Source organism: Diorhabda sublineata, chromosome X, assembly GCF_026230105.1.
Source record: "Diorhabda sublineata isolate icDioSubl1.1 chromosome X, icDioSubl1.1, whole genome shotgun sequence".
NCBI lineage: Eukaryota > Metazoa > Arthropoda > Insecta > Coleoptera > Chrysomelidae > Diorhabda > Diorhabda sublineata.
The window spans coordinates 15,950,011-15,964,425 of record NC_079485.1 but is presented as its reverse complement, the minus strand read 5'-3'; the positions used below and the strand labels follow the sequence as shown (position 1 = coordinate 15,964,425).

The 14,415-nt window shown below is 30.3% G+C and overlaps 1 protein-coding gene across 3 annotated transcripts in view; it reads left to right on the top strand.

Annotated features, from left to right (window-relative positions):
- LOC130451561 (uncharacterized) overlaps positions 1–14,415 on the top strand; it is a 68,229-nt gene that overhangs the window by 36,951 nt on the left and 16,863 nt on the right. For all 3 annotated transcript variants that reach the window (XM_056790657.1, XM_056790656.1, XM_056790658.1), the window contains exons 2-3: positions 11,728–11,951; positions 13,098–13,242. In XM_056790657.1, the coding sequence (XP_056646635.1) occupies positions 11,728–11,951; positions 13,098–13,242 (369 nt within the window). The remainder of the gene's footprint in view (positions 1–11,727; positions 11,952–13,097; positions 13,243–14,415) is intronic.

Genomic DNA, 14,415 nt, shown 5'->3' with positions numbered 1-14,415 from the left:
GGCAATCATATTTATTTTCGCTTTTAGCTATTGCTAAATTATGACTACCAAAAACTTTATAATTTAAAGAATGGGATTATGAATAAATGTCATTGATAGAAAAACATGTTTGGTCCATTTAAATAATCAATTTTCTTTTTGTACCTATTTTATTGCTTGTTGTTGGTATTCTTCAATTTGCTATAATAATAATAACATGTAAGAATGGTAATATCCAAAAAATTTTTTTGTCTTTTGGCATATAAATTAAATAATTTATCATATTGACAACTTTCTTTCATGGCATTGATTTGACATAAAGAATTGTTGGCAATCTGAAACATAACGGGCTACTATTCCAAGTTTATTAAATGGTTAGGTTTAAAAATATTGTACCTTCGCGAATGCGGGTTTTCTTGCTTTTAAAAATTATATTCTACTCTACGTAAATTTTTGAAATATTTCATGTCAAAAGTATGCATACACAGAAGATCTGCAGAAGAAAACTAATCATACAGTTACAAACAAAATGTAACAGTCATTTACACTAGTACCTAATTCTGAACAGAAGAATAAGAATAGACATCAGCGTACAAAATTTGATTGAATGGGTATGTGTATTCAGTATATATATATATATATATGTATATATATATATATATATAACTTTCTTTAATTTCTTATTTCTTAGACCTTTTGATATATTAATACATCTAAAAGTTCTTGAATTTGGGTCTCTTCTGTTTTAAAATTAGTTTTTTTTGATAGTTTTTAAAAGAAAGATAAATTTTGACGTTTCAACTTTTCAAGTCTTTATCAAAATATGATATTGACACTGACAATTTGCTTATTTATATTGATCTATAGATCACCTTCATCATGAATATCAAAATAAGGATAAAATCAACTTAGAACTTTGTTCCAATAAGAAATATTAATTTTTCCTTGGTTTCCACATCTCAAATATATTAAATTTATTAGACTTTACAAAATAGAGCTATAAATTTTACTTAAATTATTTAGATCTTTTTTAGCTTTTTCGTTCTTATGAATGTGAACCATTTCTAAAAATTCTCTTTTTCGTGTATTAGATTCTGTTTCAAGAATTTTTGAATCTTTATAATTGAATTTATGTTTTTTTGATATTCCATAGTTCGTTAATGCAGTTCTATTTTTTTATCGTATTGATGACCTCTTAGTCTATATTCTAAATACTGAGATGTTTGCCCTATGTAGACAGCGTCACAATTAGTACAATGACATGTCCTCTATGACGCATACTAATATCATATTTATTGAAATAATTCGATAATTGTTGGGAAAGTCCTTAAATATATGGTGAGGAAAAATGTTTTATGTTTCGTTTCTGTTTTGTTTTTAAATTGATTGTAGTATCTGTTTATCCTTTTCTTGAATATGTTATTTATCATTTTTTCCGGATAATTATTTTCTTAAAATGCAGTTTTTGCTTTTTGAATAGCTAAGCGTCTAAATTCAGGATCTGATAGTTGGATATATCTATCAGCCAAACTTATTATCACCGATCTTTTTTGTGACATAGGATGACAGGAATTGAAGTTTAAATATCTTGAGGACGAAGTTGGTTTTGTATATCATTCTGTTATGTTAGTGTTAATTTTATATAATGTGACATCAAGAAAATTGATTCCATTATTTTGCTCATCCTCGATTTTGAATTGAAGTTTTTCATGATAAGAATTGAATTTTTTACTTATGTTTACAATTTGATTCTTTGGTACAGCAGTAATGCAATTATCTACATATCGGGAAAAGAATGGAATATTTATATCAAGTTTGCTTAGATTTCCGTTTCCTCAAGATCTTCCATTACCAATTGTGGTATAACACTTGAAATGGAAGCTCCCATAACACAACCATCAATTTGTTTGTATAATTCATTTTCACATTTGAAATATATTGTTGTAAGTGTGAGTTCTATAGCTTTTATAAATTCATTTTGAGGTATTTCCGTATATTCTTTAATTTTGTCCCATTTTTTCATCAATATATTTTTCACAATGGTTTTATGATTTTATCCTTATTTTGATATTCAAGATGAAGGTGATCTATAAATCAATATAAATAAGCAAATTATCAGTGTCAATATCATATTTTGATAAAGACTTAAAGAGAAGTCGAAACATCAAAATTTATCTTTCTTTCAAAAACTATAAAAAAAAATTAATTTTAAAACAAAAGAGACCTAAAATCAAGAACATTTAGATGCATATATATATATATATATATATATATATATATATATATATATATATATATATATATATATATAACTTAACTTTTAATTTACTGGAACCGTGTTTTTAAAAACTAACTTTATTTCTAACATAAATTCTACCATCAACTTCAATTACAAGACTGATATTTTTTATTACAAACGTGAATTAAATAATCTTTTAGTAAACACAAACTAAGCAATTCTACAATAAAATAAGTTCTTAATCAGCACAATATACTGTCCACCTAAGGGCAATGGCGTAGGTGACACCTCCCCCTTTAGAAGGAAGCTTCTCCTGGAAGCTGGATCCCATCTTCTGTTGCCTGCGGGTGATTTTTACTTGTCCTTCCTGAATGTTTCCTCTTATACAAAATCCACAAGAAGGCCAATATCAATGCTATATAAAGAAGAATAGTCCAAATACTGGGAATGTGAAAATTAGTGTTATCCGTGAATATTGGCGTTACCAGTTGATTTGGAATATCCTTTAATTTTAATCTTTACAAAATCAATCTTCATTGGAGAAATGTGTAATTGATTTAATTTCAAATTTAATTCATTTATTACAAAAGGTTGTCCAAACGTTTTTTGTTGAAATATTAACTCTTGGTTCCTAAATATAATTTTACATGATGAATTTTCTATTAAATAAGTGCCTTTAAGAGTTCTCACTTCAGTTTATCGCTTACATTTTATGATTAATTATTCTTCTACAGGAAATATTGCCAAAAATTGATTTATCTCCGGAATAATTTCAATGTGATTCTTAATTATTTCAATTTTTGTATATTGACAATATGTAGAATTTCACGCTAGCAATATGATTTCTTCGCATCCATAATTATTTTTAGATAATTGCACAACAATTCTTTGTTTATTTTCATACAGTTTCAGTAGTAGGTACGGCTGGTTCGAAATTTACTTCTGAAAATATTAATTGATTTTTACCAACATTTATCGCTGAATCTGAAATTGGTATACCAATTACAGGAGTTTCCTCATTTGTATGAACAGTTATATCTTCGTCGTCATTCTCATTACTATTACTTTCATTATCTGTTTCAACTATTAGCGATACATTATCGACGGGAGTTGATGAGAGTTTTTTATTAAATTTGTCCATATAAACTAATAATGTTTTAGAACATTGAGGTTCTTGTAATTCAGTTTCGTTGACATTTATTTGAATTCGGGATAAACAATCGCTATTGGTATTCAAAGCACCCTTTTTGTATACGATAGCATAAACATATTCCTCAAGTTTCAATCGCCATCTAACAAGTTTTGAACTTGGATCTTTAAGTGAGAATAACCACTGGAGTGGTTTATGATCGGTAACTATTGTAAATTTTCTGCCCAAACTATGGCAAGAAGTTCTTTCTCGATTAAAGAATAGATGCATTCTGAATCATTTAGGGTTCTGCTGGCGTAAGCCACAGGTAAATCAGAGCCTATTTTGCCTTGACTTAGAACAGCACCTAAAGCATAATTGCTGGCATCTGTGGTAAGGTTAAAGGGTTTTGTAAAATCTGGATATTGAAGTATTGGTTCATTAATCAACAGATTTTTACATATTTCAAAGCATTCGACGTAATCTGAATCGTTTACATTAATAATTTCATCTTTTTTCAATCTAATAGTTAATGGTTTAGTTAATTTTGAAAAATCTTTTAGAAATTTTCGGTAATACCCTAGGAGTCCAAGGAAACCTTTTAATTGTTTTGAATTTTTTGGTATTGGAAATTTTTGAATTGCTAAAATTTTGTCTGGGTTCGGTTTTACACCTTCTGGCGTGACAATATGTCCCAGATATGCTACTTCTTTTCGCAAGAATTCGCATTTATCAATTTGTAATTTAAAATTATACTCTCTTAATCTATTGAATACTTCTTTTAAATTTGAGATGTGTTCCTGTAAACTGGCACTGAACACAATTATATCATCAAGGTACACCAAACATTTTTCGTTCTGTATACCCATTAGGATTTTGTCCATGACCCTTTGAAAGGTTGCAGGAGCTCCTTTCATACCCATGGGCATGCGCACATATTCATAGTGCCCATTTTCTACATTAAAGGCTGTTTTCGGAATATCCTCCTCAGCCATTTCGATCTGATGGAAACCAGAAGCGAGATCTAATGTTGTAAAATATTGACAACGTCCAAGCTTATCTAGTAACGTTGTAATATCTGGCAATGGATATCGATCTCCAATTGTGATCTCATTCAGTTTTCGATAGTCAACAACGAGTCGAAACTTCGGCTTTTGAGAAGTATCTAGCTTCTTTGGGACTATCCAAATGTTGCTAAACCATGGAGAATTGGATGGTCTAATAATATTATCACTTAACATTTTTCGTATTTGATTTTGAATTTCCGTTCGGTGAATCTCAGGGTACCTGTATGATTTTGAATAAATAGGTGTTTTATTAGAAGTTTTAATGTGATGTTTCATTTTACTTGTGAAGGTGAGCTGATTTCCTTCAACATGAAAAATATCACTATACTCTTGAATTAATTTTGATACAGATTGCTTCTCTTCGGAATTCATGTGTTCAGTTCTAACTTTCGAAACATCAAATTTAACATTTTCACAATAAATTTCATTAAAATTTGGGTTGAGAGTTTGTTCGTATTCATCGAATGTCTCAACACTAATAGAAGGGCTTAAATCTACTCGAAAGTTGGATTCTGAAGGATTTAAAATTGTACATAAAGCTATATTATTTTCAATTTTTGTTAAACATTCAGGGATTTCTAATTTCCCAATTCGTGTATATGGTATAATTACATTACCATTTTATACATTTTCAATATTTAATTTAATTACTTGTTCACAACGTGGAGGCACTACTATACAATTCGTGGATCCAGTTTTAATGTCAAAGTAATTCAATTTAATTTGACTATAAGGAGTCATAAGCAAATTATTATTTAAATCGATAATTGCATTAAGTATTTTTAAATTATCCAATCCTAATAAACAATCAAAATGATCGTGAAATTTGAAAACGCAATATTCTAAATTGAGCGGTTTCCTATAATTAAACATTTTAGGGATTGGAATGAGTGTGCAGTAATTTTGTTGACTGCTACCAAAGGCAGATTTTACATGGAAGGGTTTTTTGACATAAGATTTTTTGAAATATTTCTCAGCAACTGCTGGTGTCACAAAGGATCTTGTGCTACCAGTATCAATTAAAACTTTAAGATTTTGTTCTGGAAAAATTATATAGGGTAACACGCTTTCTGAATTATTTAAGTTTAACAATTCGATAATGTTTGGTTTGGTTCCGAGGCTGGTGTCTCTAAAAAATTATCGGATTCATCATTAGTGCAATCAGAATCGTCTATATTATGGAGTTCTTCCGAGATAAAATTTCTAGGTTGATTCGGATTGTGTTGTAACCTCTTTTGATAATTTTGAGGGGGTCTAGATGTATTTCTTGTAGACATACTCATTGGAGTTGGATTTGGAAATTTTTGGTTCTGATTGGGTTTAAAGACGTTTTGACCATTATTAGAAAAGTTTTTATTATTCCTATTAGAAGGGATATAGGAAGTTGATGGACGATTTTGCAGGTTTGATGCGGAATTTCGATTAGTATATTGATAATTCGGCATAGAATTTTGCCTAGGAGGTGGCTGCTTATATGCTACATTTTTTTGGAAATTTGTTTTATTTTTATGTGAATTATTTTGCGTATTCAAAGCAATATTCAAATTTTCTGGATTTTTCGTACGCATTAATGTGCCTAAAGGCTCTTTTAAACCGCGTAGCAATACTCTGAGAGCCAAATTTTTAAACTAATTACCCAAAATTAAATGTTCATTAACATTAGAATGTGTCGTGAGATAAGAAATTTGAAGATTCAATAAATGTTGAATTCTATTATAAAATTGGAAAGGCATTTCATTACCTAGTTTCATTTCTGAAAGTTGTACGAGGGTGAATCAAATATAAACAAGACTTATTTTTTAAAATATTTATTTTGATTTTAAACGCACAAACAATCATAGTTTAATTTTCTACAAAATCTCCTGATTTAGAAACACATTTTTCCCAGCGTATAGGTAATTTTTTAATTCCTTCCAGGTAAAAAGAGTCAGGTCGTGTTTGTAGCCAATTGCGCACATATGCTTCAACCTCATTATCGCTGTGGAATTTTTGCCCTCCCAAAGCTTCCTTGAGAGGACCAAAGACATGGAAGTCGCAGGGAGACAGGTCTGGACTGTATGGAGGGTGTTCCAGTGTCTCCCAACCCAGTTGCTCCAATTTTTGTACTATCAGGGCTGCCATATGGGGGCGAGCATTGTCATGGAGGAGAATCACTTTTCTCATTGGAAGGTGTCGTCTTTTGCGGCGATATGCAAGTCTTGCATATCGCAATTGCAATATCCGAAGTTGTTAGACGCCTATCACCTTCAACAAGTTGACGAACACTGTCGATGTTGCCCGCTGTAATGCTGGTGCGGGGTCTGCGGTCATGGCTCTCATTTTCAACACGTTCACGGCCCTCCACGAACTGTTTATGCCAAGCAAACACTCTAGCTCGCAACAGCGTCTTTTCCCCGAACTGTGCAGTCAATCTTCTCAAGATTTCGGCCGGTTTTACACCTTCTGCAGCTAAAAACTTTATAACAATACGTTGCGCAATAGAGGGAGGTACCTCCTGCTCGGACATCGTAACGATGGACACTGAGCGAGTCTATGATGATGAGTCACGTGCTTCCCCCACTCCTGACAAACCAACCTAACAGCCAATAACAGCGGAACGTTCTTCCATCACTATTGCGCGCGCAGGTCCAAAAGTCTCGTTTATATTTGATTCACCCTCGTATATTTAAAGTGTGAATATCTCTTTTGCCAACGTAAGTATTAAGAAGTACATCTTTTAGATTTTCCCAAGTTCTTATCGTACAAGAAGAAATGTTTATGGCTGCTTCACCTTTTATTTTTGCTAAAATGCTGGACATCAAATATTCGTTTCGAAAATCCCCTACATCCACAGTATTATAAAACTTACTAATTTCTCTGAAATTTCTATAAACCTAGGAAGTAATGCATTGTTTCCATCAAATTCGGGTATCATATCAAGATACTCTTTTTTAAAAATAGGTAATTGTGGAGTAGCCATTTTATTAAAATTATTCGTAGAAAAGAGTTTTGGTGATGCTAAGTTAAATTTTATTTTAGTATTAACAGAGTTTGAGCATGAATTTGAGTTATTTGAATCAGAATTTGAGTCAGTGTCAGTGTCAAGTAAATAATTAATATTTCCTCTATATGATATTAAAAACACTTACAGCAATAGAATGAAGATCCTTTCCATTGGCTCGGACTGCACAGGAACAACCAATATCCTCTTGATTCTTCCGGTTTCTGGCACAACACAGATCTTCTAGTTGAGTTACTCAGTTCACCCAACTAAGAGCTCCAATAATCTAACTTTACTTGTTCGAATAGTCAACAAATCGTAGAAACGAACCGAATGTTATATGCTTTAACTTTCGATTGACTATCCTACTGACTGCGCCACTTAACTTTTAATTTACTGGAACCGTGTTTTTAAAAACTAACTTTCTAACATAAATTCTAGCAACAACTTCAATTACAAGACTGATATTTTTTATTACAAACGTGAATTAAATAATCTTTTGGTAAACACAAGCTAAGCAATTCTACAATAAAATTAGTTCTTAATCGGCACAATATACTGTCCACCTAAGGGCAACGGCGTAGGTGACATATATATATATATATATATATATATATATATATATATATATATATATATATATATATATAAAGAGAAAGTCGTGTTACTTACACCATTTATAACTCAAGAAATGCCTTTAAAACGATTTATAGTAACCAGAGTCAATACGCTTCATATTTCTATCAAACGTAAATTTGAATTCTGAAGTCGAATAATCTGTTTTTTAAAATATATAAAAAAATTGAACTGAATTTGTTAACTAATTGATATGAGTAATTTTTAATATTGTTATACTTTTATAAATATTTTTAAATTTCGAAAGCTCGGAAATTTATTAGAGTTAGTACACGTTGGTGTTTAATTTTGCCACATTCCCACTACGAAAACCCTTATATATGTTTATATAAATTTGACTCCTACCTTTTTGTATCCATTCCATCTACTTGTCATATTCACCTATTGTCAGCCGTTTCATAATTAAATCAATAACTATAAGGGCGAATGGTTTAGGGAGAATCTAGTCGTCTTGAATATCGGGGAACATGGTTGATAACTCAATATAGATATCATTAAAATTCTGGCAATTCTTATAAATTTTGTTCGATACTAACATATAATATATAGCGTGAATTTTTAAGACTTCTCCAAATACATTAAAAGCCTCTTATCGGGCAGATTTATATCTGTAGCTGACGGGAACTTCCTCATTGTAAATAATACATCATAATTAATTGAATGTCGATGTAGTATGAAGATTATTCCAATATAGGATAATGATATCTCACATTACGAATGATACACAATACGACCAGTTTTAAAATAAATCAATGGTTAATATGACATTCTGTATTTTTTAAAACAGAAATTTTAATAATATGCAAAATGATTTTGATTGTTATTCTAGAGCTGTGTTTTCGTAATTATATATAAATTAGTAAATGGGTCTTTTAGATCTAGGACTGAATACTACTACTTTATATTCATTCTTTTTTACCCCATTCGGGTTTAGGTAAGTATACTATAGGATCATCTTTCTCTAAATGTTCCACGTATTTCAACTCTCTCGATCTTTACTCCATTATAATATATTATATACGGCCCAGTATACATATATATTTCAGTTCTTAATTGATTCTTCTCTTTCACTTTCCTTCTGTGTTAACTTTGGCACATATTGGTCACTCATCACTCTTCTCACATTTATTAATTGTTTTCTTATCTTATGTTCGGATCGCATTCTGTTTCTGAGATTTGTTATTTCTATGTTTCTGACCTGTTTCTTGTGATGACAAATTAAGAAACTTCGGAAAAATAAATGTCAAATTATTGCTCAGTTGAAATGTAAGTTGGACTCAAAACAAAGTACTTAAATTAATCAGAGGCTAAACTCTTGACGTTGAATTAGTTTGTTATTTGTAAGTTGTAAATAACTTTCGAGAAGTAACTAACAAGCGGCTCTTCAGCTTTGTTTCAAATCGATCCTAAGAAAACAATCAATTACGAGACTACAAGTCGAGTCAATATGCCCTCCTTATCGTTTTCTAAATGGAAAAAAATGGAGTTTGTGATAAACTGGGGTCAGTTTATCTGTTTGTGCAGTGAAAGCTATGTCCTCCTGGGAGCACTCAAGGATATCCAAGGTCAACTTGATCAGGGAATTGGCCATTCGGTGCTGTCGTCTCGATTGTTTGCCTAGACAGGATTCGTCTTGTGTGTAGACTTCCCTCATGCAACAAAAATGTATTTTTTTTATTGTCAGAAATTTTTCCTTATAGGATGTTTAAGTGTCTTAATAAGTCTTAATAAGAGCTCTATAGTACTCTATAGTTGAGAATTGGATGAATATTAAAAAATTCATGAGAGCATCTTGGAAAATAATTACGAATATGAAAGTATTATACACTTTTGTTAAAAGCAATTGGAGTCAACAAATATTCCATCAATACATAATAATTAAGTCCAGTGAAGTCAAATTTCTTCAAAAATAAAAAAAATTTCCATTCGCTCTCAACCAATTTTGAATTATGAGCAGTTTATTAAAATTATACGTGAACCAATTGCAATTTTTGTGATCCGTTTTATACGAGCACATATATCTTGCAACTTATTACATTCCAATTATCAATTTATAAATTGTATAATAATGAAAAAATCATTCAATTTATAATACAATAAAAATAAAATAATCTTAAATGTTTAAAAAGCGAGGGAGACTAAAGAGAGTTGGTTTTACTGTTCTTTTTTTATTTATCAATGAGATTTTATTTCGAATCAAAGTTTTGTTTAGGTTTAAGATATTTAAAAACTTTGGGAATCAAGTAATCATGGCATCTTCGACCAATGTTTTTGATTAACCTTTTTCCTTCAATATTATATTGACATGCATTCTAGTATTAAATAAGGCATAAATAATGCTTTTTATAATTTACAATTTAAATTTTATAATCAAACATTTCAAAAAAACTTTTAGAATCTGTTTTTCTTCATATTTTGAGTTTTTCCAAAACTGAACAGTAGAGATACAACCGTATCGTCACAAAATCTCAGAATCTCTCCATCTCGAACAAGGTAAAGAGCATGAGGCCAATCACTGTACATTGAGGAACACAACAAATCACGATCTTTTCCTCGCTAATATAGCTTTTTATATTGATAACAATCAAACCAAAATATAGTTCAATAGACTTTCGGTAGCTTGTTTACTTTTCACATATTTTACGCATGTCAAAAGTGTCAAAAAATTGAGCAATCAGTATCCAACTCTTAGTTCCGATCACCAATTATCCCAATTCTTGTAGCAAATAAATTGTTTAGTTCAGTTTCTTGTTTCCCGGCGCTCCCACCAAATTTTTAAATATAAAAGATACTACCACAATATCACCAGATCTCAATTAAATTATTCTCACTTAACAATGCGAAGAATAATAAATTTTTAATTTAATAACTAAAAATTTGCCAAAAAAATGCATTTTCTACTTAATTTCGATTAATTTTTGTTTGTGTCAATATTTGATAGATAAGTACGCAAACTCTTTTAATTTATAAAATATCAAAGCGCCCTCTTATTTTTTTTCTCATCTATCTTATCTTTTCCACGAATATATTCTACCAAAAGTTCGAAGTTCAATTCCGTGATTCAAATCTTTGCTTCGGAGAAAATTTCGCCTATTTGTCGAAAAGTTTTTGAAGCGCACGTTGTGCATATTTTCCACAATTTCGCCTCGTGTTCCTTGATCTCTTTTTTGTTATATAATTTCTTTTTGTGATTCGAGAGTCGGGAAAGGAACATATTTTAGCATTTAAAATGAGAAAATATGCCTTATCGAGGGTTGTCTTGTCATATTCCTTTAACTCCGAAAACTACAGAGCGTAGGATTTGCAGATCTAGCTTTCATGTATGAAAACTCAACTGGGACGTTCTTAAATATATATATATATATATATATATATATATATATATATATATATATATATATATATATATATATATATATTATATATATATAGTATAATCTACCAATGTTAGTAGTTTACGTGAGCATTAATTTGATTTCTCATGAAGTTTGGAATATTATAGAGTAAAGAAAGCCTCTGCGACCCAAAAATCAATTAATTTTTGGTAACAAGTTTTTTTGACAGTTACAACCGGTATTGAAAAATTTGGTATACGAGTCTCCATGGTTCAATATATTCAAGGGAATATGAAAAAAATATATACAAAAAAGCGGCAATCAACAATTAGAATAATTTTTATTCTTCTTCTTTGTTTCAGACTCCATGCAATCTTTATGCAAGAACCATTTTCTTCAGAACTTGTACCGGAAAATAGATGGCGCTTTACTTTGGTCGCAAAATGAGAGAAATTTGGACTGCATCATAACATTTCAAACTCATTCGATTCTTCAGAGATTCATGCTTCGATTTGATTTTCTTCAGTTAGATTGTAATGATCATTTATATATCTACGACGGCGCTCATGCAGTAGGAACATATAAAGTAAGTGGATAGATCAGTGAAGTGAATAATGTGCATATTATAATATCGTTTTTTTGAACAGACTAAGAATAATTGTCTCTTTGACACATATCACAAAACGTATGTCGCAATAGGGTTTATTTTTTTGACTTCAGTTGTACTGGTCCTTTTTTATGTCAGTTTTATTAAAAAGTTGGATATATGGTAAAACATGTATAATTTGGTTGGACAGATCCATGACATTTTTCGCATTTTTCGAAACCAAAATATTTCACGCAGAAATATTCACTGTGGTATAGTGGAATTTGAAGGAGGAATACCATGTCTGAACTTCACAAAAAGAAGAAGAAGACTATCATTCGTTGGAACCATTATTTAAGAGCATCAGCATTTATGTCCTTATGGTAATCACCTGAACGCGTAGATGGAATAGTCAACTTTTACTTTTATTGGCAAATAGGATCTTATGATTCGACTATGTAATCTTTAATACACAGGGAAGTCAAAACCTTTTTCTATTGTTCAGCACAACTTATGGTTGTAGAAGATCAATAAAGGGCGAAAACTTGTATTAGTTCAGGTAGATTTATAGAATTAAGAAATCTTTAGATTATTTTGAAATAATATTTAGAATGGCCGTACTAAATTATGGATTAGTAATAAGGTTTTATTACTCTCTCATACATAAAAATAGACTATAAATATACCTCAAAATAATTAGCACGGATATCAAGATGCTGTTATCAAACTAAGGTAGATACATTTTGCGAATGAGAGAGTCATTGTTATGGACGATAAAAAATACTCCACCCCTCCATGCTTTCTACACGGACAATATAGAAGAGTGTCCTAATAATGAAAAATATAAAAAAAGCAAAATTCGCTGATAAATTTCTGGTCTGGTGTACAATTTTGAAGAAAGGGTTATCCAGACTTCGTATGAGCCGACTAAGGAGGAAAGCATAGATTTTAGTTGATTTTACATTGACTACATCAAAATAACATACTTTTTCTACCAAAAAAATCCCTCCTTATTTACCTCAATCTCTTCTAATTGAAGATTTTTGGGCACATTCTCGTATCTTGAATAATATCTGGATTAATGAAATTGTATTTTTGACCGATTTTCAAAGTACAAGCTTACTCATGTTAATGTTTTATTTTCAGTTTGATCTATCTTGCAAGAATACGAAACAAAACCTTGGGGCCATGTTTACACGTACTAATTACGTTACGCTCAAGTACGTTACAGATGCGTGGGGTACAGACTCCAACGGATTCAAACTTGTTATCACAGCTGTCAAAGATCCCAGTAAGTAACCAAATACTTTTTAAAAGTGTTAGTCATCAAATTTCGCAATTTGATAAATTTAATTTTTATATGTGGCTTTATTTAAATCAAATATCCTTCAATATCTCATAAATTAATTGAAGATCTTTGAAAAATTGTTAAAATTTGATAATTTATTACACTAGTATTGTTTTCCGAAGTATCAGATGCTTTTGACGTATTCATTGCAAATTATACCATAACAAAAGTTAATAATTGAAATATGAAAATTGAGCAGATGAAAATGACTGACTCCAAATAATTACTCTTCACATTATTACATTAATTTGCTTGTTTACTCAAGAGCCGGACCGATTTATTTGTTTGTTAATCCGGTTGTAATAGTCTAACAAAGTAAAAGGGAAATTAATCGGCTACAGTTTCTGGGCTTAAAAACTCATAGAATATATTAACATTTCACCTTTATCTTCCACCCACTTTAAAAATTTCGTCATTTCCATAAAGCAAAGGAAAGGAATAGGATCCTCGGAGCGAATCTATAAATTAATTTTCTCAGTACAGCGAAATCTTTTTTAGTTTTCATCAAAGTAGAAGCCATTTAAATTACAAAATTCTAATAATATTCAATAGGAACTAAAATTATTTTTTGGTTGAATGTGACATAACGGTTGAGTTCAGAGTGTCAATAAATTGAGGGAACAAATCCTTTACTCGTGACGCAAAAAGAAATCCTCTTTGAAGTATTTATAGAAATTAAAAAAAAACGACATAATTTTTGGTATCATATTATAAGCCTTCTGTTTTGTCTTTTATCCCATTCTTTTCTGATCTTATTCCTTTGGAGGTTAGGGTATTACTTATCGGTATTTATAATATTTATAGTCTCTGAAATCATCTTTATCTTGCATATTGACTTTATAATGCTTATAATTGTGCTCTTTTTCTTATTATCATTAACCATGGATTTAAAAAAATAAAATACAAAAAATAAATGTTGGTACGAGTTGAAATAATGTATTGTAATCATATATGAACAGAAATGTAAAGGAAAGTTGGTCATATATTAATAACCATTTCCACAACTCAGAATGTCATAAATTTTAAACTAATTGTAATTATAATGTGTGAAAAAATAGTAGTTGTGAAAGAAAAAAATAATATCTTCAAGTGTGAGCGTTTAATAATATTAAACGC